Here is a 14263-nt window from a genome sequence, read left to right as displayed (position 1 = left end):
CTGCTCAGCCCAGGACACAGAGAAGAGAACAACCTAGGCCGCTGCCAATGACGTAGATGCAACGTCAACGGCAATCACGTTGCGTCTCACATCTAACCAAGGTCATGACATTGGGCTTGCTCTGCTGTCACTGCGAACGCCTGACTGAGGCAGGGTCAGTCTCACAGAAGATCCTTTCTGATACTGAGTTATGCAGAAAGGCATGAGCAGCCCTGCCAAGTTCCACGCTTCTCGCATTAGAGTAAAGCATTTTTGGTAATTTTGTCACGCAAAAGAACCTTGTCCTGAAGTGCGATAAAGCCATGTAGTTCTAGTTTCTCGCTTTGCTGGGACGGATGCAAAAAAGCTGGGCTTGTTTTTTCAAAGGACACAAGATGGCGCTAGTGTACAATGGGAGGAATAGGAATCTCAATATATTATCACGTGGATATATCCTGCTATCACAGAAAATCATATGCAAGCCAATCGAACTTCAGAGATTTGAAGATCGGAACACAATACCGCCTAATTAATGTAAAAAAGCAACAGATGTGGATGTTCAGCCGCAAAAGAAAGCCTCTCAGTACAAGCCAAAACCTGGGCCAGTCTAGCTGCAGTAAAAGAGTGGCCTAATTGGAGAACTGGTCAGGGGGAAGGTCCTCGCTGTGGCCCCTCCACCGTCCTGTAGTTGGCCTCGGGTCCCATGTGGCGGAGAGCTTGAACAGACTCTGTCAATTGATCATGATCTGCCATTAATTTGATTGGTTGCAAGCTAGGGAGGCGCAGGCTGGCTAAGGCAGGGAATTTCTGTTAAGTTTGTTGTTTCTCTTCCGCCCGCCCGGCAACAGGTACCCGACCTTGGCAGTGGGCTGCGCCATGCTACTAATAGGTGTGGGTGACATTATACTGTTCGCGAAAAAGTGTCACTCTTAGTCGTTGAAAGTCACTCATAATTACACTGAAATTATGAAAATGTCACACATAGGCAATCTGACACCTTGGCAGCTATGCATGCGCGGCTCCTGATGGTCATGGTATAGGCAAGGGCTGTGAGAACTATTAGTTCCCTCAGGCCCCTGCGCATACATTATTATTAGAACTGCACCAAATCAAAGAAGTCTGACATTATCATGAGGTGGTCACGTGGCCTGGCGGAGAGGATAGACCACCAGGGGCGGCTCCTCCATCAGGGCGGAGGAGCGTTGTCTCACTTCTTTCTCGCAGTGCGAGAAGCAGAAACATAAAATGGCATTTTAAATACTCTTATATGTTTCTGCTTCTCGCACTGTGAGAAAGCAGAAGGCAGGGTATGCCTGGATTGGGGGCGGGCGGGAGGGTACGCCTGGGTAGGGGCGTGCAGGTCAAGGAGGAGTGGCTTTCACTACTCTGAGTACCCTGACTGTTTAGTTGTCTCTCTAGGGTCGACCAAACCAGTCATGCGCACTCTTTATTTTCTCTATGTAGGCTGCATGCATCCTACATAGAGAAAATGGCCTCCCTACAGGCGCCCGGCTGGGCACTGTCCGCACCAATCACAATGCTGCCATTGCAGCGTTGTGATTGGCTTTGGGAATGGAGTCTGCCTTCTTCCTGTTTCCAGCAGCGGGACCCGGCGAGGAGCGGAGGCGGCACGGGAGAGTGGTAAGGTAAGTTTTATTTTATTAAATTTGTCCCCGCATCCCCCGCGCAAACACCCGTGCGACCCCCCTACCTGCGAGTCATGCGAGCCGCGACTGTAGACCACTATGGGCTGCCCCCTTCCACTGGCAGGTGTTGCATGGAATCACAGCGGTTTAGGCAATTCCACTTTATGGTATTCTCCCCTGCGGAGCATGGCCTTGTCCAGCTCATCAGGAACATTTTCAGAGACACTGGTCATTGAGGACAAGGTACTGTAAACTGAGACTGTCTGTGAAAATTGGACACCTAGAGTTAACCTAAATTACGAGCCGCCTAAACTTAAATACGGTGGTGCGCGCTCCTCTAGCCGAAAATGCATATCTGGATGGACATTATCCTCTGGTTGTCTTTGAGACTCAAAGCGCCTCTCTGGATGTAAAAGTCCACCCTGCACTCCACGCCCAAGCCTATGGAACCCGGAAGTGATCCCACTGCAGAGATGCACACAACTTAATTCCCTGTGTGAAGCTCAGATTATAATGACTGTGCATACTGACTACCATAAAATAGATCTCATTGTACATTTGCCAGGATTTCCATTACTCTACATGTGGATTGGGCTTGCAATATCAGTTTCCCGTGCGTTTGTCAATGGAAGTGAGCAAGCATAGAGTCATCACTTTTAGGTTTTCATAAACATCGGCCATGCCTTTTTCCACAGTCAGTGCACTTTTAAACTTCGGTCTGCTGCAAGTAAGTGGTGTAAGTGCTGCACGGAGTTTGGGTTGGTGCCACAAACACTCCCATTGCATCCTGAGATATAGGAAAAAGGAATTCTTTACATGAAAGAAACTTTTCCATGTGAAGTAGCACATATGAGCAAGGGCACATTTACATTAACCCCACAGTTGCAAATTCCCGGCAATGCAAACATCCTGCAGTCGTGGTGCTGAGGGGCCAGTGTCAGATTGGTAACGCGGGCACTCAGGCAATGCCTGAGGGGCCGGTATCCTAATTTCAGCTGTGGGCTGCTTTTTTTAGCAGCTGGGGGGGGAGGGGTGATTTTGGCCGTTTCTGCGTTGTTCGATGCTGCCAGCAGCCCAGTCAGACGCGGTCAGTAGTAGGAGTTTCTGCAGGGAGGTGACGTGGGGAGGGGAAGGGGCAGGGTGGGTGGTAGTAATGTATGGATTACGGAGTTTAACAGGTAAGTAAACATATAAATAAATAAAACGAATTTCGTTGCGTGCACTGCATCACCAAATGCAGGTACATGCCAGGAAAACATGTATCCCAATGTATTTTGGGAATTCCAAAAATAAATAAATAAATTAACTGAAATCTGTGGTTCTTTTTTTGTGGTGTCCTCCTTACATTCTTTAATCCGCAAAGTAAATCCCCATAGAAACAGAACTGTAATGGGTGTCACTAGTTTCCTGGACATCTGTTGCAAAGACAGCAGTCAAGTTCAGGTAGAACTGGGTGGGAAGGAACTGCGTGAGATTGGATGGGTTGGATAAATTGTGGTAGGATAGGATAGGATAAATCAGGATTAGGAACCTTAAAGTCGGAAGGAATGGGACAATCAAGGGATAAAATTGGATAGGATTGAAAACGGTTAGTTAGGATAGAATCGGGTAGGGTAGGATAGGATAGGATAGGGAAGGGTAGGATAGGATAGGGAAGGGTAATGAAGGATAGGTAGGGAAGGGAAGGATAGGATAGGCAGGGGTAATGTAGGATAGGATAGGGAAGGGTAGGGAAGGATTGGATAGGCTAGGGAAGGGTAGGATAGGATAGGGAAGGGTAGGGTGGGGTAAGGTAGGGTAGGATAGGGTAGGGTATGGTTGGATAGGGAAGGGTATGGTTGGATAGGGGAGGATAGAATAGGATAGGGAAGCATAGGATAGGATAATATAGGATAGGGAAGTGTTGGAAAGGTTAAAATCGGGAAGGATAGGGAAGGATAGGATAGGGAAGGGTAGGGAAGGATAGGAAAGGAAAGGGAAGGGTAGGGTAGGATAGGACAGGGAAGGGTTGGATAGGGAAGGATAGGATATGGAAGGGTGGGATAGGATAGGGAAGGGTAGGATAGGATGGGATAGGATAGGATAAGGAAGGGTAGGGTAGGATAGGATATGATAGCGAAGGGTAGGATAGGATAGGGAAGGATAGGATACTATAGGATAGGGAAGCGTAGGAAAGGATACAATATAGGGAAGGATAGCGAAGGGTAGGGTAGGATAGGATTGGGAAGGGTAGGATATGGAAGGATAGGATAGGGAAGGGTAGGGAAGGGAAAGATAGGATAGGGAAGGATAGGGACGGGTAGGGTAGGATGGGGAAAGGTAGGATAGGGAAGGGTATGGAAGGATAGGATATTATAGAGAAGGGTAGGTTAGAGTAGGGTAGGATAGGGTAGGATAATATAGGATAGGAGCGCATAGGAAAGGGGAGGGTATGATAGGATGGGATTGGATAGGATAATATACTATAGGATAGGAGACACAATAGGATAGATGTTATAGTTTATTGTGCATATTGCTATTGCTAAAATTACCGTTATTGTTGCTGGACATTACAGTTCCCTTTTTACTCATTATTGCTGTAGCTCTCCTCTGCCTGTGTTTACCTTTGCGTTGGGTGTGTTCTGGGACAACTTTTGGTTCTGTACATTCTAGCTAACCGTTAGCAAGACCTGATGAGGGAACGGGGGTGGAAAAAGGTGTTTGTTTGCATTGATGAAGCTTAATAAAATACACGTATACTTCTTATAGTTACTACACTTATTTACTACAGGAGTATAGGATAAGATAGAATAGAATAGGATAGGATAGGACAGGATAGGACAGGATGGGAATGTACGTGATATTATGTATCCAACGTGTCAGTAGAAAAGGTGTACTCAACCATACTTTAAGCAGGTCATAATTCCTGTAAAGTTAGGACAGGATAAAATAGAATAGAATAGGATTGAATATCATAGGACAGTGGTCCTTAATCTGTGATCTGGGGACACCTGGGGGTCCGCAAAGCCTACTCAGGAGATCCGTTTCTGCTTAGAAATGTATTAACATTAATAGATTAATTAAGTGTGAATAAGTAAAGAAGCAAAATGTAAAACTGAAGTTTTTAAAACGTTCTGTAAATTTGGAAGAGTTTGACATTGGAAGCTAAAAGTTAAGGTAGTATCATCAGATTAAATTGTGGGTGCAGTGCAAGTGCATCAAACAGTATATAGTATGGATAATGAGTGGTCTCAATTGAATTTAGAAATGCTACAGGATCCCTATTAGGATTAAAATGTTGTCTTTTTATATATTTGTTTGTGAATTAAATAAAATGTGTCATCATTTGTGTATTTGTTGGATTAATGCTTGTATTTTTTTCCAGTAATATATAAGGGGGTACACAGTTTTAAATAAAATGTAACAGTGGGGCAGGGCTGGCTTTACAGCTGGTGGCACCCGATGTGTCAATCTATTTGCCCCCCCCCATGACCTCCTTCTCCATGGATTCATTCACTACAACATAGAACCTACCTCTCATCTCTCCATAGCCCTTCTCCTACAGGTATCACATTTGTTTAATAGTGGTACTCATACTAGTGTGGGGTGTCAGAGCACTTTAGATTACACATACATTATACAGAGAAAATGAATCATACATGTAAATGAGCCTATAGGCAATGGTACATAACACAATGAAGACTTCATGGTGTATGAATCACAAGCCATCCATACTATTAGGCAGTATATTTTGAGAGTTCTGGAGAAGTACAAACCCTGGATTTACAACTTATCACAGTAGTTGGAGTTGGCTTTACCAATAAGAATGTATTTCTACCCAATCTAACCCTTTTTAGTAACATTAGGTGAATGAAAGGCTGAAGAAAAACAGAAGGTTCCAACCTGTAGTTTGCATGCTGCTCTTTGATGACAGTTCATAGCTCACTGTGCCATATTAGGATTATTATACCTAACAAAAGGATCTCTGTAATAAAAGCCATTACCCACTGAGCTATCCATATAGTTCTGTGATCTGCATGGTACACGTTCTTTACAGCAGACGTATTAACCCTCTGTGTTACTTTATGATGATTCAGAACTGCCACTAGACACAACTCTGATCACTCTTCCACAGGAACACTTATCCCCAGAGTTATTACATTTTTATTGTTGCCTGAAAACTGTGCTACACACAAGTAACTCTGCAGCTGGTGCTTTTAAACCCATAAGTTATTTCTATTCACAGCGCCCCCTTCCACCCCCATCCCCTGAGACCAGTTCCAGGTGCAGCGGCACCGGTCACACCGCCCTAAAGCTTGCCCTGAGTGGGGTCCCCGTGTTCCATTAATGATGAAGTTGGGGTCCTCAGAAGTTTAAAGGCTGAGAACCACTGTCATTGGATGAAAAGTTAAAAGAATTGATGGAAAGTCAGAGGAATGGCGAGGAAAGGATGGGATAGGAAAGGGTATAATAGGCTAGCATAATATAGGATAGTATAGGAAGGCACTGAACAGGCTAGCATATGATAGGGCAGGATACAACAGGGTAGGGTGGAACAGGATAGGGCTGGACAACACATGCCATGATGGTGAGAGAATATAGGAATGGATCAGGAGTAATAGTGTAGGATAAGGTAGGATACAATACAGATTGAATAGTTCTCATACAGATAGACTTGAAAACTTGACTTTAATATGGTGAAAGTCATGCTCAAAACTAACCTTGAGAAATTTTAGACTCTTCTTGACTTAGAAGTGCTCTGGTCTTCCCTCCTTTTGGAAGCTAGTTAAGACTTTCTGGGTATGCTTAGCTTTCTATTTATTTTAGTTTTATTAGCCATTATTTCTGTTGAGAAATTCCCAGTTGCTCTAATGCGGTGTATTCTTTCTTGCTCATGATATTTAAATTGTATTGTTTATTTTTATTCCTTCCTTATTTTTATACCATTGATTTATCTAATTTTTGGCATACTTTTGTTGATGTGATGCACAGCACCCTTTAACTCATAGTGGGGCGGAAGCATCATATAACAGTTATGATTAAATATATAGACTAGGGTTAAAGTGTCATTTAAAGCCCAGAAGTATTCCAGCAGCAACTTTTCTTTTTATCATTCTTAAGGTCACATGTCATGAAATTAGCTTCCTCATTGGCCTGGGGACGTGCCGCTGGCTACGCTGTCTCATGCAGGGAGCGCTGAGTCTCGATGAGTTGCTTCTGCGGCCACAGGACCTCTGCCCAATTTGCCTGAGAAAACTGCAGTATGTGCTGGGATTCAAGCTGCTAGAACGATATAAGGTAAGAAGGGCACGGCTGCTACCGAAAGTTCAGTGCATGCTAAATATTGGGAGAACACAGCGGAGCAACCCGTAAACTATGGAACACTATTGGATTGGGAATATCGATGCTAATCAGCATCTTAAATCATATACATAAACTGTTTGTTTTTAAGGAGGTACAAGGTTTTTGATGTAGTCTTTTATAAAAGACCAATTTGTGGTATAAAACTTTCAAGGGTCCACACCTTAGTTTTATTGTGGCACATGTTTAATATTAACTCTATTACCAAATTCTTTATCAATTTTCTCTAGGAATCTCTATAAATGTCTCTCCAACATACCACCCCTTACCTTTTTTTTTATTGCTTTTGTCATTAACAGTTAGCTTTCTGATAGCTTGTAATTGTAATTATAAACAGCCACCTAACTAAATAAAAAAATACATCAGCATCCAGTCTTTACGTCTCTCCCACAGATCCCCAGAACCATAAGATAAGATATATATATACATATATTGTCAAGATACATTTATGGGGAAATAAGTTCAGAATCGAGACACTCTTGGGAGGTATATTAAGGGAAATGTGTGGAACGCTTTTTGTGTACACGTCTGCTTGTTTCTTTCTCTGTGTGTGCACGCTCGAGAATATATACTATTGTGCCAAGCAACAGCATATAACTCTATGGAAACTGTAAATATTATAAAACAAAGAAATGTTAAAACATCACTGCGTTTAGCTTTCCTTTTGTGTAACGAGTTAACCCGTTCTGTTTATAGAAACGCATTTCTCATCAGTTTTGGTATGTGCTGCCACTAGTACTGAAGTTAAGAAGTATAAGCATGTCTTGGTCTTAGACCCGCCCCTAGCCCCGCCCATTCACCACATTTTAATGAGCACCTGTAATATTTTATTCCATTTAAAGCACTGCCTGAACCCAAAGTGTCCTGTTTGGACTCTTCGATACACTTAACTTAACTATTAGACAGCAACAGTATATTTTTATTGCATCCTTAGTTGCCAATTCTTTAATTCCCCAAAAATGGAAAGTGGCAGAGCCACCAACCTTTTCCCAATGGCAATTTAAGATGACTCGAATTGAAGAGAAAGAAAAATTATACACACAAAGAATAGGGGCTATAATTTCATTTTCTGAAATTTGGGGAGGGAAGCAAGGCTAAGCCCATGTCTATATCTATATTTGATCTACATGTAATATATATATATATATATATATATATATATATATATATATATATATATTGCTGCAGCATCGGCAGACGGCACTCGAAGCTGATGATTATGTGGTTTATTGACAGACCCCCGTTACCCCATCAAAGACAAACGCGTTTCGCCGTGAAACGGCTTCCTCAGTGTCAATGTGCATAGAAAAACTCGCCATTTTATCTCCACCTCTAAATGGTTATAAAAAGAGGACTAAGCCAACAATACGGTAGAATAGTGGCAGACATATTGTAAAGTGCAAATGCATGTTAGTTCACCATAAAACACGGAAACAATGGCAATTGATAAAGTGCTCGTGCATTTAAAAACAACAAGGGAAGAAATCCCTACGTAATCCATTTGAATATTTGATGACTTACTCAAGGACAAGAGAGTGTAAACATGTGACCGAAATAAATTCATATATATACATATATACGCACAGTGCAAATGTTACTGTAAATACATTGAAATGTTGGAATATCCCAAGTTGGTATCATTGCGAGTCTTCTGCAAAAATTTACATGAAGCACTACATATTCAACTATTGACAGTTGTATGTATACTCTACCCTTCATGTTAACAACATTCTATTAATATGCACCGTGTATATTTGGTCTCTCTCTCGTCATATTTGCATATGTGTTGTGTAAGTCAATTTTCTTAATAACGCCCTGGATGGACATTTTTTGTTTTGTTTTCGTACATCTAGCCCTGAATTGGCATGAGACTCCCTAATGTAAATGTACAGATTTCATAATACTATGAACATTGCGTGTGAGGGAGAGTAAGGCAGATGATGATACCTTATTATAGTTTCAGATGTTATAAATCTATTCTTTTACAGATAGCCCCTTATTTCTCAATCCAGGTGTACCCAGAGTTCTTCGTCATTGTTAAGACCTATCGGCTTCATGGTTTGGAGGTCGATGATGTATCTTGACTCCATAGCCCTGAGGGTTCTGATCTTATCCCCACCTCTTTCCTGCCTTCCCAATTGATCTATCAGATAGAAGGACAGTAGATCTCTGTTACTGTTGTGGTGGGTTTCGAAATGGCGTGCCACCGGATAGTTTTTATCCCTGTTGGTGATGGCACGCATGTGCGCCAAGATGCGCTTCTTTGCTGGATTGATTGTACTACCAACATATCTCTTGGAGCACGGGCAGACAAGGCAATAGATAACAAATTCCGAATTACAATTCAGGAACTTGGTGATAGTTCTTGTCGGTCGAGGATCATTTGGCCTACCCTCATATTTGGTCTTCTTCTGACTATATTTGCATGCCTTGCAATGCATGCAGGGGTAAAAACCATATATGGGTTTTGATCTGGGTGGTTTTGGGGGGTCGGTGTAATGACTCCTAGTGAGATGGTCACCTATTGATTGACAACGCCTGTACGTGATCAATGGTCTGGGCGATATTCTGTTCTTTAAGATGTTGTCTGTAGTCAGAATATGCCAATTGTTATTAAAGATTTGAACAAGCTCTTTTGAACTCATATTGTAGGTCGTTATCATTCTTGTTACAGATTCTGTCTCTACAGCTTTGCTTTGATTTTTATTTACCAGGAGATCTTTTCTGTTTTTCAGTTCCACTTTTTTGGAGGCTTCTAATAAAGATGTTTCAGAATAGCCCCGTTCTTGAAATCTAGATACCGCTGCTTCTTGCGCCTGAAGGAAATCGCTATGTTCAGAGCAATTCCGTTTGATGCGTAACAGTTCACCATAAGGGATGTTTTTTACCATTGATTTGGGATGGTGGCTGGCAGCGTGTAAGACGGCATTTCCTGCCGTCGGTTTGCGGTAGAGTTTGGTTTGAATACTACCTCCTGCCGCAAACACCTCAAGATCTAGATAGTGGACTGACTTCTCACTTATTTCACTGGTGAACCTCAGGTTGAGACTGTTGTCGTTTAGCGTTGCCACAAACCTCTCAGCCGAAGGCCTGTCACCTCGCCACACGACAAACAGGTCATCTATGTATCTTGTCCAGACCATAATATGGTCTAGGCAATGTTCGTTGGTCCCCCCCCAGGCCACGTGCTTCTCCCACCAACCCACGAAAAGGTTCGCGTAGCTGGGGGCGAAGCACGTGCCCATGGCGGTCCCCCTGATTTGGCGATATAATGTGCCTGAGAACAAAAAGATATTGTTATAAAGACAGAATTCAGTCATTTTCAATAACATGCGATTATGTTGGTGAAATTGCATGTTTTTCTTTTTCAAGAACCAATCAATCGCTTGAAGTCCATCTTGATGCCCTATGGAAGTGTACAAATTAGCGACATCTAGAGTGATGAATAACATTTCGTTGTCCCAATGTACACCATCAATTATCCTTAGGAAGTCTTGAGTGTCTCTTACAAAAGAGGAAAGATCCTTGACATATGGAGATAAATAGTTATCGATGAATCTAGAGGTTGTTTCCAAGAGACTGCCTATCGATGAGACGATTGGTCTCCCTGGTGGGTGCTTGATGTCTTTATGCACCTTCGGCAGGTGGTAAAATGTGGGAATAATCGGATGTTCGCAGTGCAGATATTCATGTTCACTTTTACTTAGCATGCCCTCATCTAGCCACATCTTCAATAGTCCATGATATTCCGAGACACATTTCTCAAATTCATTTTTGTTAATCACCTCATAGCAGTCTCTATCTTCCAGTTGTCTTAGTGCCTCTAGTTTGTATTGATCTTTGTCAAAGATAACTATGTTCCCTCCCTTGTCCGAGGGTTTGATCTCTATCAAGTTATCTTCCTTCAGCGATTTTATGGCTTGCCATTCCATGCTGGAGATGTTGGAATTGTTTCTAGAGAAAAAAAAAAAATATATATATATATATATATATATATATATATATATATATATATATATATATATATATATATATATATATATATATATATATATATATATATATAGTAGTATAAATCTTTATTTGGTAAAAATTTCACCATAAAAGAATTAATTTTCAACAGTTATACATTACTTTCTGTTAAAAGAAAAAAAATAAGAACATTGGATAAAACCTGGCACAATAAAATTCCCGGTTAAAATGAGACCTACATATTTAACAGTACATTGGGCGTTTAATGTGGGGCCCAGTTCAAACATTCTCATCAATACATTGTTATCTAATTGATGGGATGGCTTCAAAAATATACTAAACTCAGCATAACATACGGCCAATGGGTGCCGACTATCTGTTTGAGAGGGGAGGGCTTTGCTGCTTTAACCTCCTAATACGGGTCAGCCATGCACTGCTCAGGAATTTGGCCATCCCGCATACCATGACTGTGGAAGTCGAGTCAGTGGTGAGGACTCGTAAAGCCATTCTATGGCACATCAAACCCAGCCCCTTACATACTGGTTTCAACCATACCTTCCTAGCAGTTTTATAAGAGGGGCAGGCAAACAATAAATGCGCCACAGACTCCTTCGGGGCCGCGCACCCAGGACATGGGCGCGAAGGGCAATCAGCATTAGACCACCCCGAGGTAAACTCGTGCACCGGAAGGGTCCCGTACCTCAACTTTAATTAAAGGGCTCTGTCTAGAGGCTTGGTTATGAGGTCGAGGAAGGGTTCCAACTTCCTGGACCATTTAACCTTTAGGAACCGCTCTGTAAGTAAGCCCCCTACCCCACTGCGTATTGCCTCTGCCTGCACCCAATCCCAGTATAACTTCTTGATCACTGGTTTGGGAGGTGGCATTTGGGTCTCCCATACATCCCTTAGGCCAAATTGCACCACCAGCTGCCTCACATTGCACAGCCACCTGATCTTGTTACCGGTGTCTAGCAAAATTAATTCATCCAACACGGCAGCATAGTTAGCGAGCTCCTCGGTCCTTCGCAGCCTCACCCAAAACAGTAAGGAGTGCAGCCGCACTAGATCTTTAATGGATCGCCTGCCCAGATCTAGCCGCAGGGGAATTAACGGAGTGGAAACGGGAAGAGCCACCAAGTCCCTAAAAAACTTATTTTCCGTTGCTACTAGCTCTGAAACATTTTCAAACCCCCACAGCTCTGAGCCATACAGTGCAGCCGGGAGTATCTGGCCCTCATAGATTGCCATAACTAGAGCCACGGGTTTACTCGTTGACTCCCGATGCTCTCTCAGAGTCACCCCTGACACTCTTTTATGGCTAAGTAACATTTTAGCCAGGTGGTCCTTCCAATTCATCCGACTATTTACCCGTACCCCCAAATAGTCAAATGATTCTACCAACTCCAAGGGTGCCCCATTGAGTGTGAGATTGTTTCTGAATCTTTTGGAGGGTCAGAAAGCCATGAGCTTAGTTTTCGAGGTATTGATGGTGAGTCCTCTATCTGTACAGAAGGTGCTAAAGCGATTTAAAAGCCTTTGAAGTCCCACCGGGGATTTGGAGATCAGTAAGGTGTCGTCCGCGAAGAGTAGAGTGGGGATTCGTTCCCCCGCAAGGGATGGTGCGTCCACCTCTTCCCCTCTTAGATGATCCACCACACCATTCACAAACAGGGAGAAGAGGGTCGGTGCCATGACACATCCCTGGCGCACTCCCCTCCTCACGGGCACCCTTTCTGTTAACTGGCCCTGTGTGCCCCATCTGATCCTCGCATAATTCCCCTCGTGGAGCCTTACGATGAAACTCAAAAGGGGCCCTGGGAAGCCCATCTTCTCCAATGTCTCCCACAGACTTGCTCGAGGGACCAGGTCGAAAGCCATCCTGAGATCTATAAAAGCCATATAAAGGCTGCCTCTTTTGATGGTAACTGACTTCCAATAGATCCCAAAAAAGCGAAAGACCTGGTCCATCGTCCCCACCCTCTGACGGAATCCTGCTTGAAGGTGGGAGAGGATTTGTTCCTCTTCCATCCAGGCTCCAACCCTTGAGATAATGACCCTGCCAACCACTTTCTGAATCATATATATATCATACATATTTTGATGAATTATGTGATTTATATTTTTTTGTTTCCTTTTTTACTAACTGCAATAAAAAATAAATATCAATAAAAAAAGTTTATGGGACAACAGCCTTGAAGCAACCAACTAAAGTAAAACCAGTCAGCTAGCTAGGCCTCACACAGCCTTTGACACTACACCCAACATGCATTTTCTCTGTAAACTATTTGAGGTTAACAAACGTCTCTGATTTTGCTTTCTACCAGTTCATGTCCTAAATTCTGAATGACTTCATAATGGGCCATTCCGGTCACACTTCGATCTGGTATCATGTTGAATCCTGCAAGGATCACCCCCTTGCAAATGCTCTTCAAATCTATTCTTACCTTTCCTGAAGGTCATAGGCTAATACAGCTACCTTTACCAATCCAGTGCTATTGGCACTGACCTCCTCCTATGAACTCCCAAAAAGCAAAAACAGTCCTATGCCCTAGAAACTGGCCTATCTGCCATTGATTCATAGATAACAAGTAGTTTCTGGAATCTCAATGGCACCAAAACTGAAAAACTGTTCTTCATTGCCAAACACTTCATCACCCCATATCCTTAAATCACTTAATCCTCCCCAAACTCAGTCACATGAATAGGATCCATCCTAAACTCAAACAGAGCCTTTGTTGGCAGGTTGGACCTGTGGTCAGTATATTGTTATATGCGGTTTTGTACTTCCCCGGTGCTCTGTTCACTGCTGCTCGGCCAGTATGTATGTGCTGTGTGGAATGTTGGTTTGCATGGTGATGAATGGAATGTTTGGGAGGCGTGAGCCAGAGAGTGTCAATTGGAGTATGGGCTGAGCAGCAGGGAGGCTGCTCCTGGTGGGGCTTATCATAGAAGCTATCCTGATATCCTGGGTTAGGGCTGTGTAGGGGAGAAGTATTATACTTAGGGTGTCCATGCTCGTTATTGCTGATAGATGTTACTGTTCGAAACGCAGTATGAGGTTGGATTTTTACAGTTTGGTTTTAAAGTTATGAGATGCCAAATCTTTCTTGGGGTATGGATGTGCATCCAATTTTTGTGCAGTTGTTTATTTTTGGACCTTTTTGTTTTCCGTGAGGGTTTATGTAAGAATTGAGGATGGCTGCGAGGGGTTAAGTCACACATTTCTTGCTGTTCACTAGCTGCTTTGTTTTTTTTGGGATGACTGTGAGTGAGTAAGTCACCCATTTCTTGCTATTGTTTGGGATGGCTCTGAGTGATGTCACCCA

At 42.9% G+C, this 14263-nt stretch overlaps 1 protein-coding gene across 1 annotated transcript in view; it reads left to right on the top strand.

Moving 5' to 3' along the window:
• The window catches only part of AMZ1 (archaelysin family metallopeptidase 1), a 91703-nt gene that overhangs the window by 45539 nt on the left and 31901 nt on the right, over positions 1–14263 (top strand). The window contains exon 5 of the mRNA XM_086942394.1: positions 6726–6902. Within this exon, the coding sequence (XP_086798520.1) occupies positions 6726–6902 (177 nt within the window). The remainder of the gene's footprint in view (positions 1–6725; positions 6903–14263) is intronic.

Source organism: Lissotriton vulgaris, chromosome 10 (genome assembly GCF_964263255.1).
Source record: "Lissotriton vulgaris chromosome 10, aLisVul1.2, whole genome shotgun sequence".
In the NCBI taxonomy this organism is placed as follows: Eukaryota; Metazoa; Chordata; class Amphibia; order Caudata; family Salamandridae; genus Lissotriton; species Lissotriton vulgaris.
This window is presented reverse-complemented; position numbering and strand designations above follow the sequence as displayed.